The sequence below is a fragment of the Syzygium oleosum genome, unplaced genomic scaffold (genome assembly GCF_021117445.2).
Source record: "Syzygium oleosum isolate NSW1041296 unplaced genomic scaffold, Sole_v2.1 Sole_v2.23, whole genome shotgun sequence".
Classification (NCBI taxonomy): domain Eukaryota; kingdom Viridiplantae; phylum Streptophyta; class Magnoliopsida; order Myrtales; family Myrtaceae; genus Syzygium; species Syzygium oleosum.
Genome location: NW_026607507.1, coordinates 5,535,383 through 5,556,283, shown reverse-complemented (window position 1 = coordinate 5,556,283; position 20,901 = coordinate 5,535,383). Strand labels below are relative to the sequence as shown.

The following is a 20,901-nucleotide window of genomic DNA, read 5'->3' as shown; positions in this document are numbered from 1 at the left end:
GTTGGACGTATAGATGTGTTTCAAAGGTCTATGAACAAGATGGGCACGTTCAACAACTCGCTCAATAAGGATGTGAAGGGGCTTCTTGGTCTTTATGAAGCTTCTTTTCATGGATTGGAAGGTGAAACCATACTTGATGAAGCTAGGAACTTTACTTCCAAGCATCTGAAGGATCTAAACCTCGACGAAGTTCCCGCTATATTAGCGAGCCACATGAGTCATGCATTAGATATGCCGATCCACTGGAGGCCAAACAGGTTGGAGGCTCGGTGGTTCATGGACATGTACGAGAAACAGGGTGATATGATCCCCTCTTTACTACGATTGGCTAAAATAGACTTCAATTTAGTGCAATCAGTCCACAAGAAGGAAGTTAGCAATATGGCAAGGTATGCGTAAGCACTCTACATATAGTTGATAGATGCATTTGACGTGAGGATACAAATTCATGCAAATACCAAACATATAGGAGCGCATTCGGATCGACTTAGTCATTGTATGGCAAATTTTTCAGGTGGTGGGTTGAACTTGGCGCGAACAAGATGACCTTCTTTAGAGACAGGCTAGTGGAACACTATTTTTGGTGCTGCGCACTGGTTTTCGAACCTCAATATTCAGCTTACAGGGAAATGACGACGAAGCTCCTTTGTATGGTGACACTTATTGATGACGTTTATGATGTATATGGGACGCTGGAAGAACTTGAACTCTTAACAGATTTCATTGTCAGGTTAGTGTAATATGATTACCATCATCATTTTCTTTTGTAACTCTTATTGCCAAGAGAAATGGTAGGCGATTAATTAGTCTTTGAATGACGCGACGGATAAAACAAATCCTGAAAATTATATGATATAAATTCTCCGATGTATTTTGAACATATCACTTTTTAAAGTAGCTTTTTTTTCCCTCTAATTAATTGATTGGTTTGGGCAAATAAAGTAATAGTAAGCACTTAACCTTCATTGTTATCACTAAAAACGTATCGAGTGATGATAAAATTTACAAAATGTTGAAATGGTGATATCTTATTTAGGTGGGACATCACAGACATCGATAAGCTTCCTCCAACAATAAGGGATAGTTTCATGGCCTTGTACAATACAACCAACGAAATTGGGTATTGGACGATGAGAGAGCTAGGGATCAACACCATTCCTTACATGCGAAAAGTGGTAATCTCGATTTGCTAAATCTTTCGCCTAATAATTTCTAGCCCGTGGAGGGCAACTCGCTTTTCTACTTCTAACTTTCGTAATGAAACTCACTTTTCGAATTTTAATCCTACAGTGGGCGGATGAATGCAAGGCCTACATAAAGGAGGTCAATTGGTACAACAAGGGGATTAAACCGACACTGAAGGAGTACATGGACAATGCGGTGGATTCAATCGGAGGGCTCATTATGCTGTTGGGCAGCTATTTCCTAACCACGGAAAAATTGACCGAAGAGGGACTTGATTACGTGTCGAAAATCCCAAGTGTCATGCATTGTTCTGCCAAGATCCTTCGACTCAACAATGATCTCAGTACCTCATCGGTAACTTACTTTTTCGTTTATCCTTGTAATTAATCGCTTATGAAGAGAAAGTACGTCATCGATGTGTTCAGAATGACGTGCTATTCTTGAGACTTATGTTTGTAAAACATCAATGTCGTCCATGCACAGTATGAATTGGCACGAGGAGACAACTTCAAGGTGCTCGAATGCTACATAAACGAAACCGGCACTTCGGAAGAGGCCACGCGGGAACACGTGTGGCATTTGGTGCACGAGACCTGAAGTACCCATTTTCTGGGTTCGCGCCTTTTCTCGGCGCTTGTTTGAACTTGGCACGAGCTTACCAGTATGGACACGGACACGGCCTTCCCGATAACGAAACCAAGGACCATCTTGTGACGGCTTTATTCGAACCCGTGCCCCTTGATTAGGATGCATTACTACAAAGGTGTCGCTGTTGGAGAGAACCTATAATCTTACGTGTTATTATTAGCTTTCGGGGTGGCTCCGGAAGCTGTAAGACATTGAAACTGTTGTAATTGAAGTCTATTGATGTTCGTTGTACGAGCTCCATAAAATTCGCCGGAGAAGCACGTGCTATTCCGTGCTTTGTGTTGTGGCTGATATACGTAATTGATAATAATATTTGTTGTGATTATCTTCATTATTATGCTAAATATGTCGAATATTTTATATTGGAGAAAAAATTGGAAAGAAAATGAATATATAGCGACAAAGAAAACCGGTCAGCTTTGACCAACGACGAAACAATGCAATTTGAAACGGTGGGATCGAGTTTCAGTCAAAACGGTGCCGCAATGTCCAGAACAGCGCGAGGCTATTTCGTACTCGTTGGACTACGACGGTTGAAGTTGCAGCTCGTCCACTAAACCATCAAAAAGGTTGAAATGTTGATAATTATGAACAATAGTGCTATATTTCTATATCGTCCTTTGGTTTAAGTTAATAATCGAAAAACACTTTGATATACACCTGAACCACGATGCTCGTGCCCGAATCTCTAACACCCGAGCTCGGGTCCATTGAGGTCAGGCTCAAGTCCACAACGCCTGGGTCCAAGACCTAACGCCCAAACCCAGATTCATGACCCCGGTGCTAGTGTCCGGGTCCCTAGCACCTAGGCCCTCATCCATGGAGGCCGCGCCCGGGCCGGTGTCCATCGAGGTCACACCCAGGCTCAAGTCCATCAAGGCTGGGCTTCGGTCCCCGACGTCCCATTCCCGTGTCCATTAAGTATGGGTCCGGGACCTCAGTGCCCACGCCTGGGACCCCGGCACTCGGACTTGAGACGACATCCCGACCCAAGTCCCTAGTCTTGGGCCCAGGTCAATTCCATCTAGGCTAAGTTTTGGATGCCGGCACCTGCCCAAGTCAATCAAAGCTAGGCTTGAGACCCCAGTGCCCGCAACCAAGTCCATCAAGGCTGGACCCTTGTCCATTGAGGTTGAGACCAGGACTACAGTCCCCAAGCCCAAGCCCCCAACTCTTGTGCTCGGGCCCAATGAGGCCAGGATCAAGGCCCGCTTACTTTCATAAACATCACTAATCATCCAATTCACATACTCCCACTTATGTCGAGGGTCAAGTATACAGGCAATAAGCAAAGTCAGATTGATGTTGTTCACATTACCAAAATACTTCTTAAATTTGGTCTTCATTCTCTTGGCCATTTCCTACAAACTTTTGTCCTCATTCTTACAATGCCCATCAATCATCGTACAAACCTCAAGACATCTTTCGCCTTATCATTACTCGGTGACACAAGAAGAGACGATACTTTTAAAAATATATCATATAACAACTTTAGGAAAGGAAGAAATTGACAGGCATACTCGCAATCATCACTCGTAGGCAACCCTTTCACCTTGGAAATTTCTTCAACAAATTTGCTATCATGAATATCCAATAAGGTAAAAGCTTTTTGAAGCTTTAAAGCCGCTTTCAACACCATGTTTGTCGAGTTCCAATGAGTCTCCACATCCAAACATCAAATTTTCCTTACCAAACAATGAAAAATATTTTCCAGTTCATTTTCAGGTTTCAGCGAAATACCAAAAAATATTGTCGTTTTCCATAAATGTCACATTTTCCGAGAAATAAACGAAGTCTTAATATATCATCAATCATGTAGGCCTTATATGTCATATGTTATTCATTTAGCAAACATTTTTTTTTTGGTTAAAGTAAGTAGTATATAACTTTTCAACGCGCATTTTACAGCAAGTGAGGCCGAACACAAAAACCTCATACCTGAAGAGACAAAGGTGTCCCGACAGGTAGAAAGGTGTTGCGGCAAACAAAGGAAGCACAAGAAGCGCTATACAGAGAAGGCTACCCGGCAGCCAGCCAACATAAAACACCAACAAAGACTACAAAAGAGGGTCACAATATAGAATCGAGATATGCCCCAACCGGCTTGAATCCTTCATTCGAGGATTGTCTTGAACCGGCTTGAGAGAAAGGCCTTTGTCTCTAACTACCTTGGCAAGATGATTGCGGAGAGAAGGCATAAAAAGGGTGCTATTTCTGAAAAGGATATTATTCCGTTCAACCCAAATGAGATGGCACAATGCCCCAAGAGCAAATCGAGAGATACGGTGATAAAAGCTATCTCCACCAATGAAACGCATACCCCATCGGAGGTTCTCTTTCCAGGACCCATTACGCCATGAAAGATGACAATTAGAAGCCCAATATTGCGCTAGGGAGCCCGTAACATTGCATCCAAAGAACAGATGGTCGACCGAATCAGGTATAATGCGACAGAAGGCGCATAGACCTTCAGATATTCTATGATAGTTCAGAAGGAATACTTGCGTGGGAAGCCTATTAAGGGTCATCAACCACATCAAAAAACCATGGCGCGGTACAATATGACAGTCCCAGATGAAGGTGTCCCAGAAAATCGCTTGTCCTCTTGCCCGAACCAATTCCCAAGCCGAGGTAATAGAGAAAATACCAGACGAATGTCCGAGCCAGACAAAGTGGTCTGGTGTATCAGTATTAAGTATTGGGAGAGGAGATGCCCAAGAGTTGAATGATTGCAATACATTCGAATGGTGCCAATCCGAAGAAAGGAACTCACAAACCGAGGCCGAGCGTGGGATACCCGAATAGAAAATATCCCTATCCGAGAAGATCAAATGAAGTGGGCCTTTTGGATGCCAAGAATCAAACCAGAAAGAAGCGGTCTTGCCATTACCTATTCGCCATTTGAATTGCGATTGGAATGTCTGGCGTAAATCCAATATCTTTTTCCACGTCCAAGAGCAGAATGTCGGTTTGGACACAACCCAGAAATTCTTTGATTTGAGGAAATTTGAGTGAATCCGTTTACACCATAGGGATTCTTTGTCCGTGAAGAGGATCCAAATATGTTTGAGCATAGCCGCTTGATTGCAATCAATGAGTCTACGAATGCCCAATCCGCCTTCTTGCTTGGGAAGGCATACCCGACTCCAGGATACCTTGGCCCCACCAATCCCTAAATCAGGACCTTTCCAAAGGAACTGTCTGAGAATCAGTTCTATCCTCGCTATGACCGAACGGGGGAGGGTGAAAATGGAAGCCCAAAAAACATGTATGGCGTGGAGAACAGATTTAATCAGCTGTAGGCGTCCCGCAAAAGAGAGAAACCGATGGGTCCAGGATCGAGCGCGAGCCGTAATGGAATTGACAAGTAATGTACAATCGGTCTTACTCAACCTAGAGGCAGATATAGGAACACCAAGATATCGAAAAGGTAATGTACCTTTGTGGTAACCGAAAGATTGCAGTATTTGGTCCCGCAATTGGGGTGTCCCTCCCGAGAAGAAGATTTCGCTCTTGTTGACATTCGGCTGGAGACCCGACCACCGAGAGAACTGGTCAAGGGCGTCCTTCAGAAGTGCGGTCGATACCAGGTTTGCTTCCGCGAACAAGAGGACATCATCGGCAAAAAATAAATGCGTAAGTCTGGTTGCCTTACACCGCCAGAAAAATTTGAAGCCTGGGAGCTGAGTTTGAGTATTGAGAATGCCAGTGAATACTTCCATGACTAGTGTAAATAAGTAAGGAGATATGGGGTCCCCTTGGCGTATGCCTCTACCACTAGAGAAGAAACCATTGAGAGTCCCATTGATGGCAACTGAGAACTTCGGGGTGGTTACACACTCCATTAGGAGCTTGATAAACACTCGGGGAAATCCAAATGCTTGTAAGGTTCGCTGCAAGAAATCCCAGTCAACAGTATCGTATGCCTTTTGAAAATCTACCTTGATAGCACACTTGGGCGAATAAGGTTGGTGATGGAATCCGGCAAACAACTCTTGGGCAATAAGTATGTTGTCCCCTATTCTCCGTTTTTTAACGAACGCATTCTGCGGAGGGCTAATTATCGAAGGCAAAACCGATGCAATTCTGTTAGCCAGTATCTTGGTAATGCACTTGTAAATCGTATTGCAACAAGCAATAGGCCTAAAGTCATTCAAGGCCGAAGCATTGGGAACCTTAGGCACCAGTGTAAGGATGGTGGCATTGGTCTCCTTAAGAAGGGAGCCAGAAATGAAAAACTCATTAATCGCCAATATGACCGAAGGTCCAACTATTTCCCAGGATTCTAGAAAGAATTCCACATTAAACCCATCCGGTCCCGGGGCTTTGCCCTTAGGAAGGGAGAAGAATGTGTTTTTGATTTCCAATTCAGTGACCTGCTGGGTAAGAAACTGTACCTGGTCCTCAGTGAGCGACCGACCAATCACTTCCTGGATATCCAAGGAAGAAGGCAGCTCACACGAAGAGCTGGGAGCAAGTAAATCCTGGAAGTGATTAACAATATAATTGTGGACAAGAGTCGGATCAGTAAGGGTAGCTCCATTGTCATCTGAAACCGAGATTATACGGTTAAGGATATGTCTTCTATTGACACAATGGTGGAAATACTTGGTATTCCTATCACCTTCCTTCAGCCATTTGATCCTGGATTTTTGTTTAAAGAACGATTCCTCCTGGAGCCTAAGGGCCATGAATTCCTGAAGCTAATCCTTCTCCAACTCAGCTAGGGACAGGTTTAACGGGTCAATAACCAGAGCATCTTGAGTTACGGACAAAGCCACTCTTGCCTGTGCAGTGCGGCCCGAAATATCTGAAAACGAGTCCTTATTAAGCTGTTTGAGTCTTACTTTGAGTGTCTTCAGCTTGCGGCACAAGATGAACATAGGAGTTCCAGTGATCCGGGATTCCCATGTCTGCGAAACAATAGACCGAAAGGAAGGGTGAGACACCCAATAATTAAAAAACTTGAAGGGCTTCCTGGACGGAGATGGAATCATAATCCGAACGATCATTGGAGTGTGATCGGACACTCCTGGAGCCAAAAAGGAAGCCTCCGAATAGGAGAAGGTGCTACTCCACTTATCATTGACAAGAACTCTATCAATCTTTCTCTGTTTATGGGATGCACCAGAAGATGTCAACCAAGTAAAGCGATGGCCAACATATCTAAGATCATCCAATCCAGCTTGATCTAAACACAATGCAAGTTCATCAAAAGCTGGGATCCAAGCATTGGAGCTGCCCATTCTATCCGAGTGGTCCCGAATGGCGTTGAAGTCACCAGCCACTAGCCAAGGCTCATCAGCAAGAGTCATACTTGTCTGAACAAGATCAGTCCAGAGGGCCCGACGAGCAGTAAAAGTATGCTCACCATAAATTATAGACACATGAAAAGAGATGTTCATTGCCAACATACACATGCCCAAGTGAATAGTCTAAGAGGATTCTGAGCGAACATCTATTTGTACCACCCGGGGGTCCCAGCCAATCCAAATTCTACCCCGAGGAGAGGAATTATAATTAGATGTCCAAGACCAACCCGGAAGTAGCCCCATCGAGATGGCATCAAAAGAGTTTGGGTTGACCTTAGTTTCCAGGATCCCAATGCAAAAAAGGTTTTTAGATCTAACTAATGATCTAATCTCAGCTTGTTTCAAGGGGGCCATAAAGCCCCTAATATTCCAGATGGCAAAAAACATATGTTCAGGAAGAGGCGAGGTTACCTCTTCTTAGGGCGACCCCGTTTTCGAGCTTTAGGGTTGGCCTTCTTAGATGAATTAGGACTACTTCAAGGAACAGGCACCATCGATTCAGGCATGGGAGGGGCTTGAGGGGCTCCTGGTTGAGGGACAGGGGAATGCGATGGGGAATCATCGTCTGCATCGCTACCCACATCACTGGCTGTACCTGCTTCAGATTCCTCTGAATCAGCGAGATCGTCCGAAGAAGCGAGGGAGTTCAAAGCTGGATTGGGAGGAGGTTGAGAAGCCAATGGGGCAACAATGTTCCTGGGGGGAGGGGAACTCTGTCCTTGGTTTGAGGAAGATGCCTTAGCGGAGCCTTTTAATTGCACCCCAACTTGTCTTTTGCCAACAGTTTCCCATTTACCTTCGCCTGGAGTAGGGTCATCCCATGTCTGAAAATCTTGAGCTGGAGGCTTCTGAATACCAGAAACATCTTGACTGGGAAGCGCACACTTGTGGTCAAACGTTCCACATATCGAGCAAGCTATAGGTCGCCATTCATACTCGATCTTAATGGACCAGGTATCATCATTGAGAATGACGTCGATTGAGTCAATCAGCTTCTGAGTTGCTTTGATCTGGATGCAAACTCGGGCAAATGAGATCATCCTCATCTTCTCAGTTTGGACATCAACATATAGGGGCTTGCCAATGGCACTAGCCACGGCACTGATGCCAGACGAGGACCAAAGGGCATAGGGGATGTTTCTCAGCTTGACCCAAACGGGGAGAGACTCATGCTAGTTTTTCTGCATCTTGAGATCCGGATGCATTGCTGCAGGATCATGGGAACTCTAAGAATCGTTAGAGGACCGCTGTCGAGTATTTTCCGGCGAAAGGTGCTATCCGGGATATGGAAGAAGAAAAAGCCATCTCCATTTGCAAGAACATCCACCACTTGTGCTCCCCAAATGTTTTTGATTGCAGATTCAGTCATCTTGAATGGGAGTTTCTTCCCAACAAAATAGCCCACCAGGCATTCCTGTCATTTTGGGTTTGTGTCTCTAAGAATCTCCGGAGAAATTCTAACAATTGGTTTCCCATCTACAATAGTAGGTGGGATGAAAGAGAGATTGTAGCCTTTCTCTGCAGATTTTGCCACAGCCGCCCAAGATCTTTGGGTAGTCTGCGGAATTGGTTCCCGGGAAGGAACTTTAGCTGGTGATTGCCCATCATTTTGGCTTTGCCTTTCCAAGGCTCTGCCTTGCTGGTGGCTTGCTGATCCCCCACCAGTGGAATTAGCCCGAGCCAAGTTGGATGCATGCCTCACCCTACTACGCCCTCTACTTCGTTGGCACTGTTTTGGATGAACCGGATGTGCAGAAGCAGAGCCCCCTACATTAGCATCAGGCAATTGAGATTTCTGTTTAACTATAGCCCTCGAAGTGGGCTGCATCAGATTACCAGGCGGAACATTGGACCCGAGCACTGGTGTCTTTGATTGCTTGGTGCTTGCCAAAGGCAAGGATTGCGAGTGCCGAGGAGGCTCTATAGGAACGAGTTGCCCAGCCATGGAATCCTCAGATCAAGAAATCCATATAGCAATGGAAAGAGGAAAACTCCTATCTAGCAACTCACAGCCAGCAGCTTAACCTCCCCGCAATTCCAGAACCCTTTCGGGTGAACAATCGCACTCAATGGCAATGAACAGTACCGACAGCAGAAATAGTCGAGCAAACCCAGATCTGTTTGCCCAGCCAAACGAGTGCACCGCACGGTGAGCCAGAGGAGTATATTTAGAAGTGTTACCTGGTGACCCTAGCCTTCGATTTCCAGAAGAATTGAACCAGCAGAACACCAGAAACGCATCAAACCCAGACGGGTGAACAGTATCCTCAAACGAGCAAACTCAGATCTGCTCGTGCAACCCAGATAAAGCACTGTACGAGAAATCCAAGGAGTATATGGGGAGGATCACCTTGCGCCCCTATCCTCCAAATTCTAGACGAATCGGACCAGCAAGACACCCAGAATCACAGAAGATTCAGACGGGTGTACAGTAAACGAGAACCAGACCGAGAGAGAACTTGGGCGCCTGCTATGAACAGTGCCCGAGGATGAGTGAAAAGTTTTTCTGTTCATTTAGCAAACATTCATATAATAAAAATACAAAAAAAAATATTACATTGCATTTAGGATAATATATTGCACCACCTAAGTTTCCTATAGAATTACATATTTTAGGAAATCATGTAGTAATTAGGAAATTACCTGATTAGATTGAGATTTAATATAAATTATTTCCTAATTAAATTTAGGTCATCATATTTTTTAGGCAGTTTTCTATTTTAGCTTTTAAAGAAAATCTACAAAAAATAGCATGCATATCTCATATAGAAATAGTTTTATAATTCCTATGTCATATATTACATATTATTTAGTAATCATATACTGTAGGGCCATGTCATGTAGATTAATTATTGCATCTCATGCATTGCATATAATTTAATTTTAATTAAAATGAAAAAAAAATCTCACCTAATTAAATAATAGGGTTAATTCGTAGTTAATCCTAACTCGTGTCATTAAGATAGCATGTAGGTTACATTTAAGTCATTGATATAGCTTGCACGTCATTTAGAATTTCATTCTAATTCATTAATGCATGTTATTATAATTTAAATTAAATCATGCTCGTTATGAAAGAAAAATCCAAAAATAACTAATTGGCATTGCATTTAGGAATCATGTTTAGGTCATGCATTATTGTTTGGTTTTCAGTTAACATCTTGCTGAATACTTGGTGTACTGGACGATAATAAAGTCTCGCTTTTGCTTTGATACGAATGTATCAGGGTTGTTTGTCTTTTTCTAGCAATTTATTTATCGCATTGATTTGTTGAGTTTTACATTCATAATTGTGCACCCGCATAAAAACCTCTCACATGTTGTGGTGTAAGAATAAAATTGACCAAGACTATTTATAAGATTATTGTCGTGACCTAAAATTTCTCAGGCTAATGGATTATTAAGACTAAGCCTAACTCGGGCCCTCCCAAGCTCTACCAATTCGCGACTTAGGGTTTAAGTTTTTAATATGCAAAAGTTTTCATACTTGGAGTCGCCACTAATCTATTTGTGGTAGGTCGATTAGAAACCTAAATAAAACATAGGAAGATATGTTTTATTCCTACGAACCAGAGATTCTAAGCTCGGGGACTTGGTTACGCTAGATCTAGTCTAACGCCCTTTCGGTACCTTTTCTTTTCAAAAATATTTATGCAGGCAGTCTGGATCCATTTTATTACCTAATCACTAACATGTGAGGTGTTCATGCTGGTGCGCAAACCACCAATTTAACACCCAAGAAAACAGTAAATAAATTGCAAGATTGGGAGAATGACGTACCTTAAAACAACGCAAGCGTCTGCATTATTAGTAGAAAATCACACAGACAATTCTAATATGATTTCTAATTAACAAAGCAAGGCACTCAAAGTGTTCTTTAGGGTTTGCGCTTTATTAAAATACAAACTAACCTATATGCAATGACGTGCAAAAAATGACATGCAATTAATGCAACCTAGCATGCGAACTATATGTCATGCGACGACGTGACCTAATTCTAATGACGGACAAATGATTTATTTTTGGTATTTTTTTCAATGAAATTCGGAATTAAAAATACTCAAATCAACATGCAATCTATCCTAAAGAAAATGATTTGATCTATCCTAAAGTGATTCTTTTTTTGGGATTTTTATTAAAATTCGAAATCTAAATATCCTAAATAATCCACAAAGATTAAAACAATTTCTAATTTAAACCAGGAAATATGCTACTCTAAATCCCAATTTAAATCAAATAATTACCTTAATCTCTTGGATATATTTAGGATTCTTTAAGCATGCAAAATTTCTAATTTAAATCTAACTAACAAATTTTTGGATTTTCTTTATTTAAAAAAAAGAGCAATCAAACAAAGATAACAATCACATTCAAACGATCCACGCAATCCGCAATATTCTTCTTATCAAATTCGAATTAGGAAAGAGAATCGAACTAACGGTCATATCTATAGGGTTATAGATATCGACGGACAGCTGATTGCTTGAATTTGGAAAGCAGATAAAATCGATTATCACATCCAAGTAGTTATGGATGAGATAACAATTTCCGTATCACCGCATATCGTATCTTATGGATAAGGTCGGATAGTCATCCAGATACGTTGCCAAATTAGGAATAATTCCTAATTTTGAGTGTTTTAGAATATTGCAGATAGAGCAAACAATATCCTAAGATATCTAAATATCCACACAATATTCACAGAATATTCTAACATCCGAAAATTAAGAAACCAAATATTCTGAAAATATTGAATAACATCCTTACCTAATTTCGAGATATTTCCAAATTTGGACTCGCGGATCGGGATTACGGATTGGGAAGAGCGGCGGTGGGACGGACTGCACGGGATCGGCGGTGACCAGGCTTGGCGTCGAGCTTGCGGTGGGTCACAATTGGCTCATCGGCGTCGAAGTGAGGTAACAAAGCAACAACTCACTGTTCAACACCTTGGGATTCTCTATTCACTGATGAAACTCTCTGTTTTACTTTGGCCATGCAACCCAACACCTTAGCTCATGGTTTTCACTTCCACCTCTCTTGGTTGGATGCCTTTTCTTTGACCACCGAATGACTCTAAGCTGGGATGGACTTACTAGGAGCAACTCAAAACCTGCAATAAAGACAGCGAAAAGGGTAGTCACTGGGGTCTAGCCTGCGTCGATGCGGCGTGGCAGCTGGCTTGCGGACTGGGCACGACGAGGCCTCGCCGGACGAGACGTTGGAGCCGATTTGCTGGACGTTTGCTGGGTTGCTGAGATTTTTCTTTTTTTGGAAGGAACTGGACACTGAGCAGTGGCTAGTGTCGGGATTGCTCTGCAAAATCGAGATCTCGCTTGAAAGTGCTCACTGGAAGTGTCGGCCCTGTTGTGAAGGTGCCAAGGTTGCAACGAGTCGTCGGGTGCATCATATGCAGCTGGTCTTCGGCGTAGGCAGGTAGCGCCAAGACAAAGAAAGCAGGCGTCGCGGTAGTCGTGCAGGTGCTCCGTTGGGCTTCGTCGGCGTCGGTGAGTTGCAAATCGAAGCTCCAAGTGGGAACGCCAAAGGAAGAAGATGACACTCTCCCTTTTCTCACTTTTCTGTATTATCCTCTGCTTTTTTTTCTTTTGGCTTCTCTGTGAGTGCAGAACGTGGAGACCTTTTGCTCTCCAGCTTGACCCTCGTGAGTTGAGCCTCCTGCGGAAAGAACAGAAATAATCTCTCTCTCACTCTCTCTGCGATTTTTCTTTCTCGCTTTCCTGTGGCCGTGTGTTCTACTATATGGCCCTCCTTGCTCTAAAAAATTGTGTTCTCTGAAAATTATGAGAGCTCTTTGATTATGACGCATAACGACATATTTATATCGCAATCCTAGGTTAATTAACTGCGCTTCATAATCCTAATGGGCTTAGACTTAGGCTTTATCATTTAATTTTATTTTAATTCCAAATGGGCTAAATTAATTCAGGCTGATTTAAGCTCAAATTAAAACAACCAAAGCCTTTTAGACTTGTGAATTTTGGCCCCCAATCCCTTGAGTGAGCCGAGTGCTCGAGCTTAGTTTACGCGATGAATTTTCAGCTTTCTGGCCACCGCCGGTCCGATACGGAATGTAACTAACCTATATGAACTTAAACTATATGCTATGCAATTTTAATATTTTTGTTTAGGGGTTAAAATTTAATCCCTAATTTTCTATGCAAATTATTATTAAATGGTCGGTCGAAATTTAGGTGTCAACAATTATTTTTGAAATAAAGAGAAAATGTACCTAATTGCAAGAGCATCTCTAATCGATCTGTAATAGATTATTGGCGACTCCAAATTGAATTGATTTGTATGTTTCATTAATTAAATCACAAACTCAAAGTTGCGATTAGTATGGGCTTGGAAGAGGCCATGCTAAGTATTTGCTTAACAATCTAATAATTTTTCTTTGGTGTTTCAACTCTAGGAAGGTCATGACAACCGTCCTACAAAATTGCAAGAGCTCGTTGCATGTGAAGAGCATTTGTTTGTGCCCTTCTTTTAATTCTTGATTTTGGACCCAACGACCATATCTAACGTTCATGATTGTTATATCTCTTTTTTTTTTCTTTTTTTTACTCCAATCTTTCCATTTTGCTTATTTAATTAAACACCCCAGCAAGAAATTTCATATCAGTCCATTTAACGATATGAAATTTAAACATTACTATAGTTTCATTCAAGTATATTTTAATTTATGATCTTTATAAAAATATAACTTCATTTAGAGTTATATTAGGTTTAGTTCATATTCCTTCCATTTTAATATAAGTGTTTTCATAAGAATATTTAATAACTATAATAATTAATTTATAGATTTCCCATACTTATATTAATCTAAATCATGTTCCTGATTTTTTAGATAGATAAGATTTTTAATTTGTTGTGTTTCACGTTTCTTAATTAAATTTTGTTAAATCTGTAAATTAGTAAATTAAAATAACAGGAACATCAACCTGGTACAACACTAATGAGAATCAAAAAGGATAGCCAAAATTTTTGTCGATATAGGAATTGGATTGAAATGAAAAGATATTCTAGAATTCAGGCTATAGCGTAACTATGAAAAATTTTGACTTTTTCATGAAAAATTGAGGGACTAGATTGAACTAATTGACAGTTCGGGGAGAAAACAGAATATTTAGGAAATGACTATATTGAACAAATAAAAAATTCAAAGATGATGTTGCACCTTGGGACAAAGTTTATGGACTGTTTGTTTCATTATCCCAAAGAAAAACCATGTTTTAAACTGTTTCCCCGCAATCGGCCAAAATTTGATTCTCGTGCATAGGTCCGAACCCAAAATGAAACAGTCCTACCTGAACCCGATTCAAAAGTTTTTGGAATCTATAACCGACTCGATTCTATTCTCCCCAGAATTGGACCAATTGATATTTGACTGGGCCTCACAAAACTATTAGGAGCTCGTCCAATTAAGGACTAATTGCGCAGGCCTATAAGCACCGAGACTTTTTTGAGCCGATTTTTGTTGAAAAAGAAACAAGCAACAGCATTCACTCACAAAACACTAGTCGCGACCTTCGGAAAAGCACACAACTATAAGTATAACTCTCAAACATTTTCCGAAAAATGGTTGATTATATTGTTTAGAAAAATTAGTCAACGAAAAATATTTTCATTATCGATAACAATCTATACCTGACTATTTTAGTAGGCGATGAAATTTTTTTCCATTCATTTAGTTTTGTAAGCGATACAAGCAATTATTTTTTGGAAAATATTTTCCAAATCATTCGTTTTCTGCGAAACGAGCGCACCCTAAGTGTCAGAATTTTTCAATTGATCTCTTAAAGTCAAGCGATATTTGAAAGCGTGAGAGTCCATTATGTGAACGAAAATGCATGGCTCGACAAAGCAAAATTTTCTTTTCTTTTTTCTCAAGGGCCTAGCAAATATCCCGCATTCCTCCAAAAAAGGAGGGAAGAAAGTACTTAGCAATTTAGGTCGCACATGGGAGTCGTGGACAAGAGAGATTATGAAGCATCTCTTTAGGGGACGAGGAATTTAGGTTGTCCTCGCGTTCCCAATGGGGCCTAACTCCATGCCAAATCCTCCACTTTCGAATGTTGTCTTTATGCGCAACCTCTCAAACTCCCAAGCAAGCATCCAAAGCAATCATGAATTAAAAGTAGTGTGATGACAATTTGTCGAAGGAGTCCAAAAACAAAACGGAAAAAAGGTTCGAGACTCAAAAGTTATATATATAATCTTATAAATCTGAAAAAGGTTTGCAATTATAGGAGAGTTTTTTTTCATTATCAGGCCGATACTGAGTTTTTCTAAGAATTATCTGGATATTGATAGATGTATACATAGAAGATTGTTGTGTACAAAGGATGTGCAATTACTCTTGAGAGCAATTTCTATAATATAAAATTTGGTTTTCATAATTTAATAATTTATTCATTAACTTTATTGGGTATTATTGTCCTTTTAAGAGTCATCGGATGATTCTTTCGATCCCTTGCTTTTTGCAAATTCACGTCTAATCTTCTTTAAAGTCTAAATTGAGTTGATATGAAGAGAGATATGATGGAGTTCCTGTTCCTTTGATGTTTTGTAAAGATTCGACACATCTTTCCCTCTCGCGTAGTTTTTAAAGCTTCCCGTGACACACGATTTGTCGAAGGAGGCCAAAAAAAACGGAAAAAGGTTCGAGACTCAAAAGTTATATTTATATATATAAATATATATATAAAATCTTATAAATCTGAAAAAGGTTTGCAATTATAGGAGAGTTTTTTTCATTATTAGACCGATACTAAGTTTTTCTAAGAATTATCTGAATATTGATAGATGTATACATAGAAGGTTGTCGTGTACAAAGGATGTGCAATTACTCTCGAGAGCAATTTCTATAATATAAAATTTGGTTTTCATAATTTAGTAATTTATTCATTAACTTAATTGGGTATTATTGTCCTTTTAAGAGTCACCAGATGATTCTTTCAATCCCTTTCTTTTTGCAAATTCACGTCTAATCTTCTTTAAGGTCTGAATTGAGTTGATATGAAGAGAGATATGATGGAGTTCCTGGTCCTTTGATGTTTTGTAAAGATTCGACACATCTTTCCCTCTCACATAGTCCTTAAAGCTTCCCGTGAGACACGATTTGTCGAAAGAGTCCAAAAAAAAATGGAAAAAGGTTCGAGACTCAAAAGTTATATATATATAATCTTATAAATCTGAAAAAGTTTTGCAATCATAGGAGAGTTTTTTTTCATTATTAGGCCGATACTGAGTTTTTCTAAGAATTATCTGAATATTGATAGATGTATACATAAAAGGTTGTCATGTACAAAGGATGTGCAATTACTCTCGAGAGCAATTTCTATAATATAAAATTTGGTTTTCATAATTTAGTAATTTATTTATTAACTTAATTGGGTATTATTGTCCTTTTAAGAGTCACCGGATGATTCTTTCAATCCCTTTCTTTTTGGAAATTAACGTCTAATCTTCTTTAAGGTCTAAATTGAGTTGATATGAAGAGAGATATGATGGAGTTCATGTTCCTTTGATGTTTTGTAAAGATTGGACACATCTTTCCCTCTCGCGTAGTTCTTAAAGCATCCCGTGACACGATTTGTCGAAGGAGTCCAAAAAAAACGGAAAAAGGTTCGAGACTCAAAAGTTATATATATAAATCTGAAAAAGGTTTGCAATTATAGGAGAGTTTTTCTCATTATTAGGCCGATACTAGTTTTTCTAGCTATTTTCTGAATATTGATAGATATATACATAGAAGGTTGTCATGTACAAAGGATGTGCAATTACTCTCGAGAGCAATTTCTATAATATAAAATTTGGTTTTCATAATTTAGTAATTTATTCATTAACTTTATTGGGTATTATTGTCCTTTTAAGAGTCACCGGATGATTCTTTCGATCCCTTGCTTTTTGCAAATTTACATCTAATCTTCTTTAAGGTCTGAATTGAGTTGATATGAAGAGAGATATGATGGAGTTCCTGTTCTTTTGATGTTTTGTAAAGATGCGACACATCGTTCCCTCTCTCGTAGTCCTTAAAGCTTCCTGTGACACACGATTTGTCGAAGGAGTAAAAAAAAAATGGAAAAAGGTTCGAGACTCAAAAGTTATATATATATATATATATTCTTATATATTCTTATATGTCACGCCCCGCACTCCTCGGCGCGCAACATCCCTTGTAAAGGTCGATTCGTGTGCGACGTCCCAGGACGCGTCGCCGACCCAACACCCAACACAGAGATATAAAGCACATGCGGAAGTAATTAAAACCACCCGTACAATAAAATACACATAATCCAGGATAGCCATACAACAACCAGCACGGATAAATATACACTTGTTTTGACATCGGGAAACATATACAATATTCATAAACAGCCCACACTCAAAAATCAAAAGCGGGGTACGTGGCTCGGCGATCAACCACTATATCTAGCCGGGGCTCCTCCCAAAACGTTTCAATACGCCTGCCATCCTCAGGGCTGGGGGTCTGAAAAATTGGGTTTCAACAACGGTGAGAATAAATCTCAAGTAATTCCCTAAACCTAAATTAGGCTAAAGTGCACCTCCGACGAGTACTAAATCAACACTCCAAGCAAATCATAATTGACTTAGGCCCTCGGGCCCAAATCCAACACTCACCTTGCCCTGCAGGTTAGGCACTTACAATTCAAGCATAAAACATAGGATCCAGTCGCAGCACATGTACACATCATTTGGTCACAACGCATGTCATGCTTATGCTCGTGCTCATACGCGTGCTCACGCCCTATCAATGCATTTTCGCACGCTTGCACTCTAGCATACTTGCCATTTATCAATTTCTCCTCCGACCCACGTTAAACGCATCAGGTCCGACCCGCGTAAAACGCATCAGGTCTATCACTATCCAACACTTCCTGGCCCGCGTAAACGCATCAGGCCCAGTGTCTCTAGCCCGCGTAAACGCATCAGGCGCAACACCGATCTCCATATACGGACCGAACCCGCGTAAACGCATCAGGTTGGCCGTCTTCCGGCAATCCGGGCATCGTCCCGCGTTAAACGCCTCAGGACGGGTTCACTACCCCGCGTAAAACGCATCAGGGTTTATTATGATCACACATTCACAAGCACCAATTTTCATCTGAACCCCGCGTTAAACGCATCAGGGCATTTTAGGTGATCACAATGCACATGTCACTCGAGCACACTTGTAAATGCACATGCCGTGCCAATGCTCGTGATGCAAACTCATGGCTATAACGTTCACATATGGGCATTCACTTGCACCGCACCACTTACTCAAATCACGATGCAATCATGCGCATTTGCAACACGCATATTCAATTTCATAAATCAACATGCCCAATCAGACAATCAATTCAAATCAGCCATGACATCAACTTGACACACAATCCATGCACAATCCACACAACCGGGATAACAAGAACCCTCGCATTCGAGGCCCGCCAAGCTATTCCATTCTTAGTCCCGCTAAACAAGCAACATGACATCCTAAAATCAATCACAACAAGGCTCATTTAGCCAGTCAATTGATCAATGCGATCATTCCCGGTAATTGCACAATTAAACTTCAAATTGATCACGCCCCGCCTAAATCAAATCCTGTCGTGACCAGCCACTATACCGCAATGTCTAGGCCAATAAATATCTTCAAAATGTCCCATTAAACTCCCCAAACCATCATTCTAATCAGCCACCACAAAGATCAAATGAGGCGCGCACTAAAATCCATATTTAAAGTCCGAACTTACTCCAAACTTGGACCGCTCCGTACCAATCTGTCCAGCCATCTCACGGCACCTCGCGGGTCACTAAATCTCAACTAAATTGTCGCACTAAGCCCGTAAAATAGCCACCAAGACAGCCACCATTCGGTCTCCCGATTTCACCCGCTAAATCCACAATTCCGTCCAAATCACGGCACCTATGCCTCGCCACATCACAGCACACTATAGTCCACTAAACCTCAATTAAATCATCATTCTCGGTCACCAAACGGGCCACAAAAATCAGCCCCTAGCGGCCTCTACTCGGTCCTCAATTTGCACCCGCCAACTTCACATTTTCGCCCAAATTAAGGCGCCTATGTCCAGCCGACTCACAGCACAATACGGGCCTCTAAATCTCAATTAAATCATCACACTAAGCCTCGAAATCAGCCTCTAACAACCTCCACAATTTAACCCCTAAAATACCCTAATTAACCCCTAAAACCCATTTAGAAATGCAAATTATCCTAATTAGGGCTTAGGGTCAAACTCACCGGGTGTCCTAAGCTTCAAACCGAGCTGAACACGTGGTAATGGCGGCTGGACAGCGGCGGTCCCTCGCCGGAACAGTAACGGCGGCGGCGGCTCCGGCGAACGGCGCGAGCGACGGCGACGGTCTAAGCTAATCCACCGCCTAGAGAGGGAGAGAGAGGGGCACGGTCAGAGATAGAGAGAGAAATGGAACGGCTGGACGGCCGGGCGAGGCGACGGATCCGCGCCGGAATAGTGACGGCGGCGGCGGAGCTCCTCCGGCGAAGGGCCTTCCACGGCCAAAACAAAGAGGAAGAGAGGGGGAAGGGGGCTCACGGGTTGGAAGGGAGAGGGGGCTGACCGGCTGAGGTGAGAGGAACGGCGGCTCACGGCGGCGGCACCAGAGACGGCGACGGCGCTCCGGCGAAGACGCACGGCGCTGAGAAAGGGGGGGGACGAATCGGTGGTGACGGGGCAGCAAGGCGACGGCCGGGACGATGGCGGCGACGTCTAGGTGTCGGGGCGGTTCTGGGGGGCTGGCCGGACGACTGGACGACGGCTGGGACTCGCCGGATGCGGCGAGCCGAGCTTCGCGCGCTCGGGGAGAGGAGGAAGGCAGCGTCGGGCGGAGCTGCCGCGCAGCGCGCGGCGCGACGACGGTACGAGGAGGACGGCGGCGTCGGCGGTTGCTTGGGCGGCGTCGGCGGAGGCTGGATGGGTGGTCGAGCGCGGCCGGCGAGCGAGCGAGAACGAAGCGAGAACCGGGCTAGTTCGGGGAAGGAAGAAGGAAGAAGAAGAAGAGAAAGAAAGAAGAAAAGAAAAAGAAAGAAGGAAAAGAAACGAAGAGAGAGAGAGAGAGCAGGTGGGAGTGGGTGAGCTGAGGGGACGTGGGCAGGGGGAGACGTGCGCGGAGAGGACATGCGCGGCAGAGGAGAGAGAGAGAGAGAGAGAGAGAGGGAGAGAGAGAGAGAGAATAAAAGAAAATATTTGAACATTCAAATATTAATCGCGATCCGATGGCCCAAATTAAAAACCGAAAGTGGTCTACGGGTCCAAAATAAGCCTCGCACATAAAAAGGGACAAAGGCCAAATTAATTAGACCAAATCATAACGAGGGAGGTCTACTAGTCCAAATTCGCACGTGGTCAAAAACTCCCATTTTTCCATCATTCCTGACAATCTCAACGCTGGTCACAACAATATCGACACCGTCCAATTTATTTTGTCCCGAAACTCCCGGAAATCGACTGCCAAGTTCGGGATCCAAATAACGGCCAAATTTGATCGAGTGCGATTCTAGCGAAATCTCTAATTTAAAATGATAACCGGGAGTGATCAGTTCCCGGGCGAGATTTTACTATAAGCACACTGACAAATTACGCGTTTTATAAATCCCAAAAATGGGCCGAAATTCGGGATGTCACATTATAAATCTGAAAAAGGTTTGCAATTATAGGAGAGTTTTTTTCATTATTAGGCCGATACT

At 42.1% G+C, this 20,901-nt stretch overlaps 1 protein-coding gene across 1 annotated transcript in view; it reads left to right on the top strand.

The window, feature by feature from the left end:
* Nucleotides 1–20,901, top strand: part of LOC130134784 (alpha-bisabolol synthase-like) — a 90,317-nt gene that overhangs the window by 13,226 nt on the left and 56,190 nt on the right. Inside the window, exons 3-6 of the mRNA XM_056302465.1 lie at nucleotides 14–389; nucleotides 515–730; nucleotides 1,037–1,175; nucleotides 1,291–1,539. Coding sequence (XP_056158440.1) covers nucleotides 31–389; nucleotides 515–730; nucleotides 1,037–1,175; nucleotides 1,291–1,539 — 963 coding nt within the window. The 5' untranslated portion in view covers nucleotides 14–30. The remainder of the gene's footprint in view (nucleotides 1–13; nucleotides 390–514; nucleotides 731–1,036; nucleotides 1,176–1,290; nucleotides 1,540–20,901) is intronic.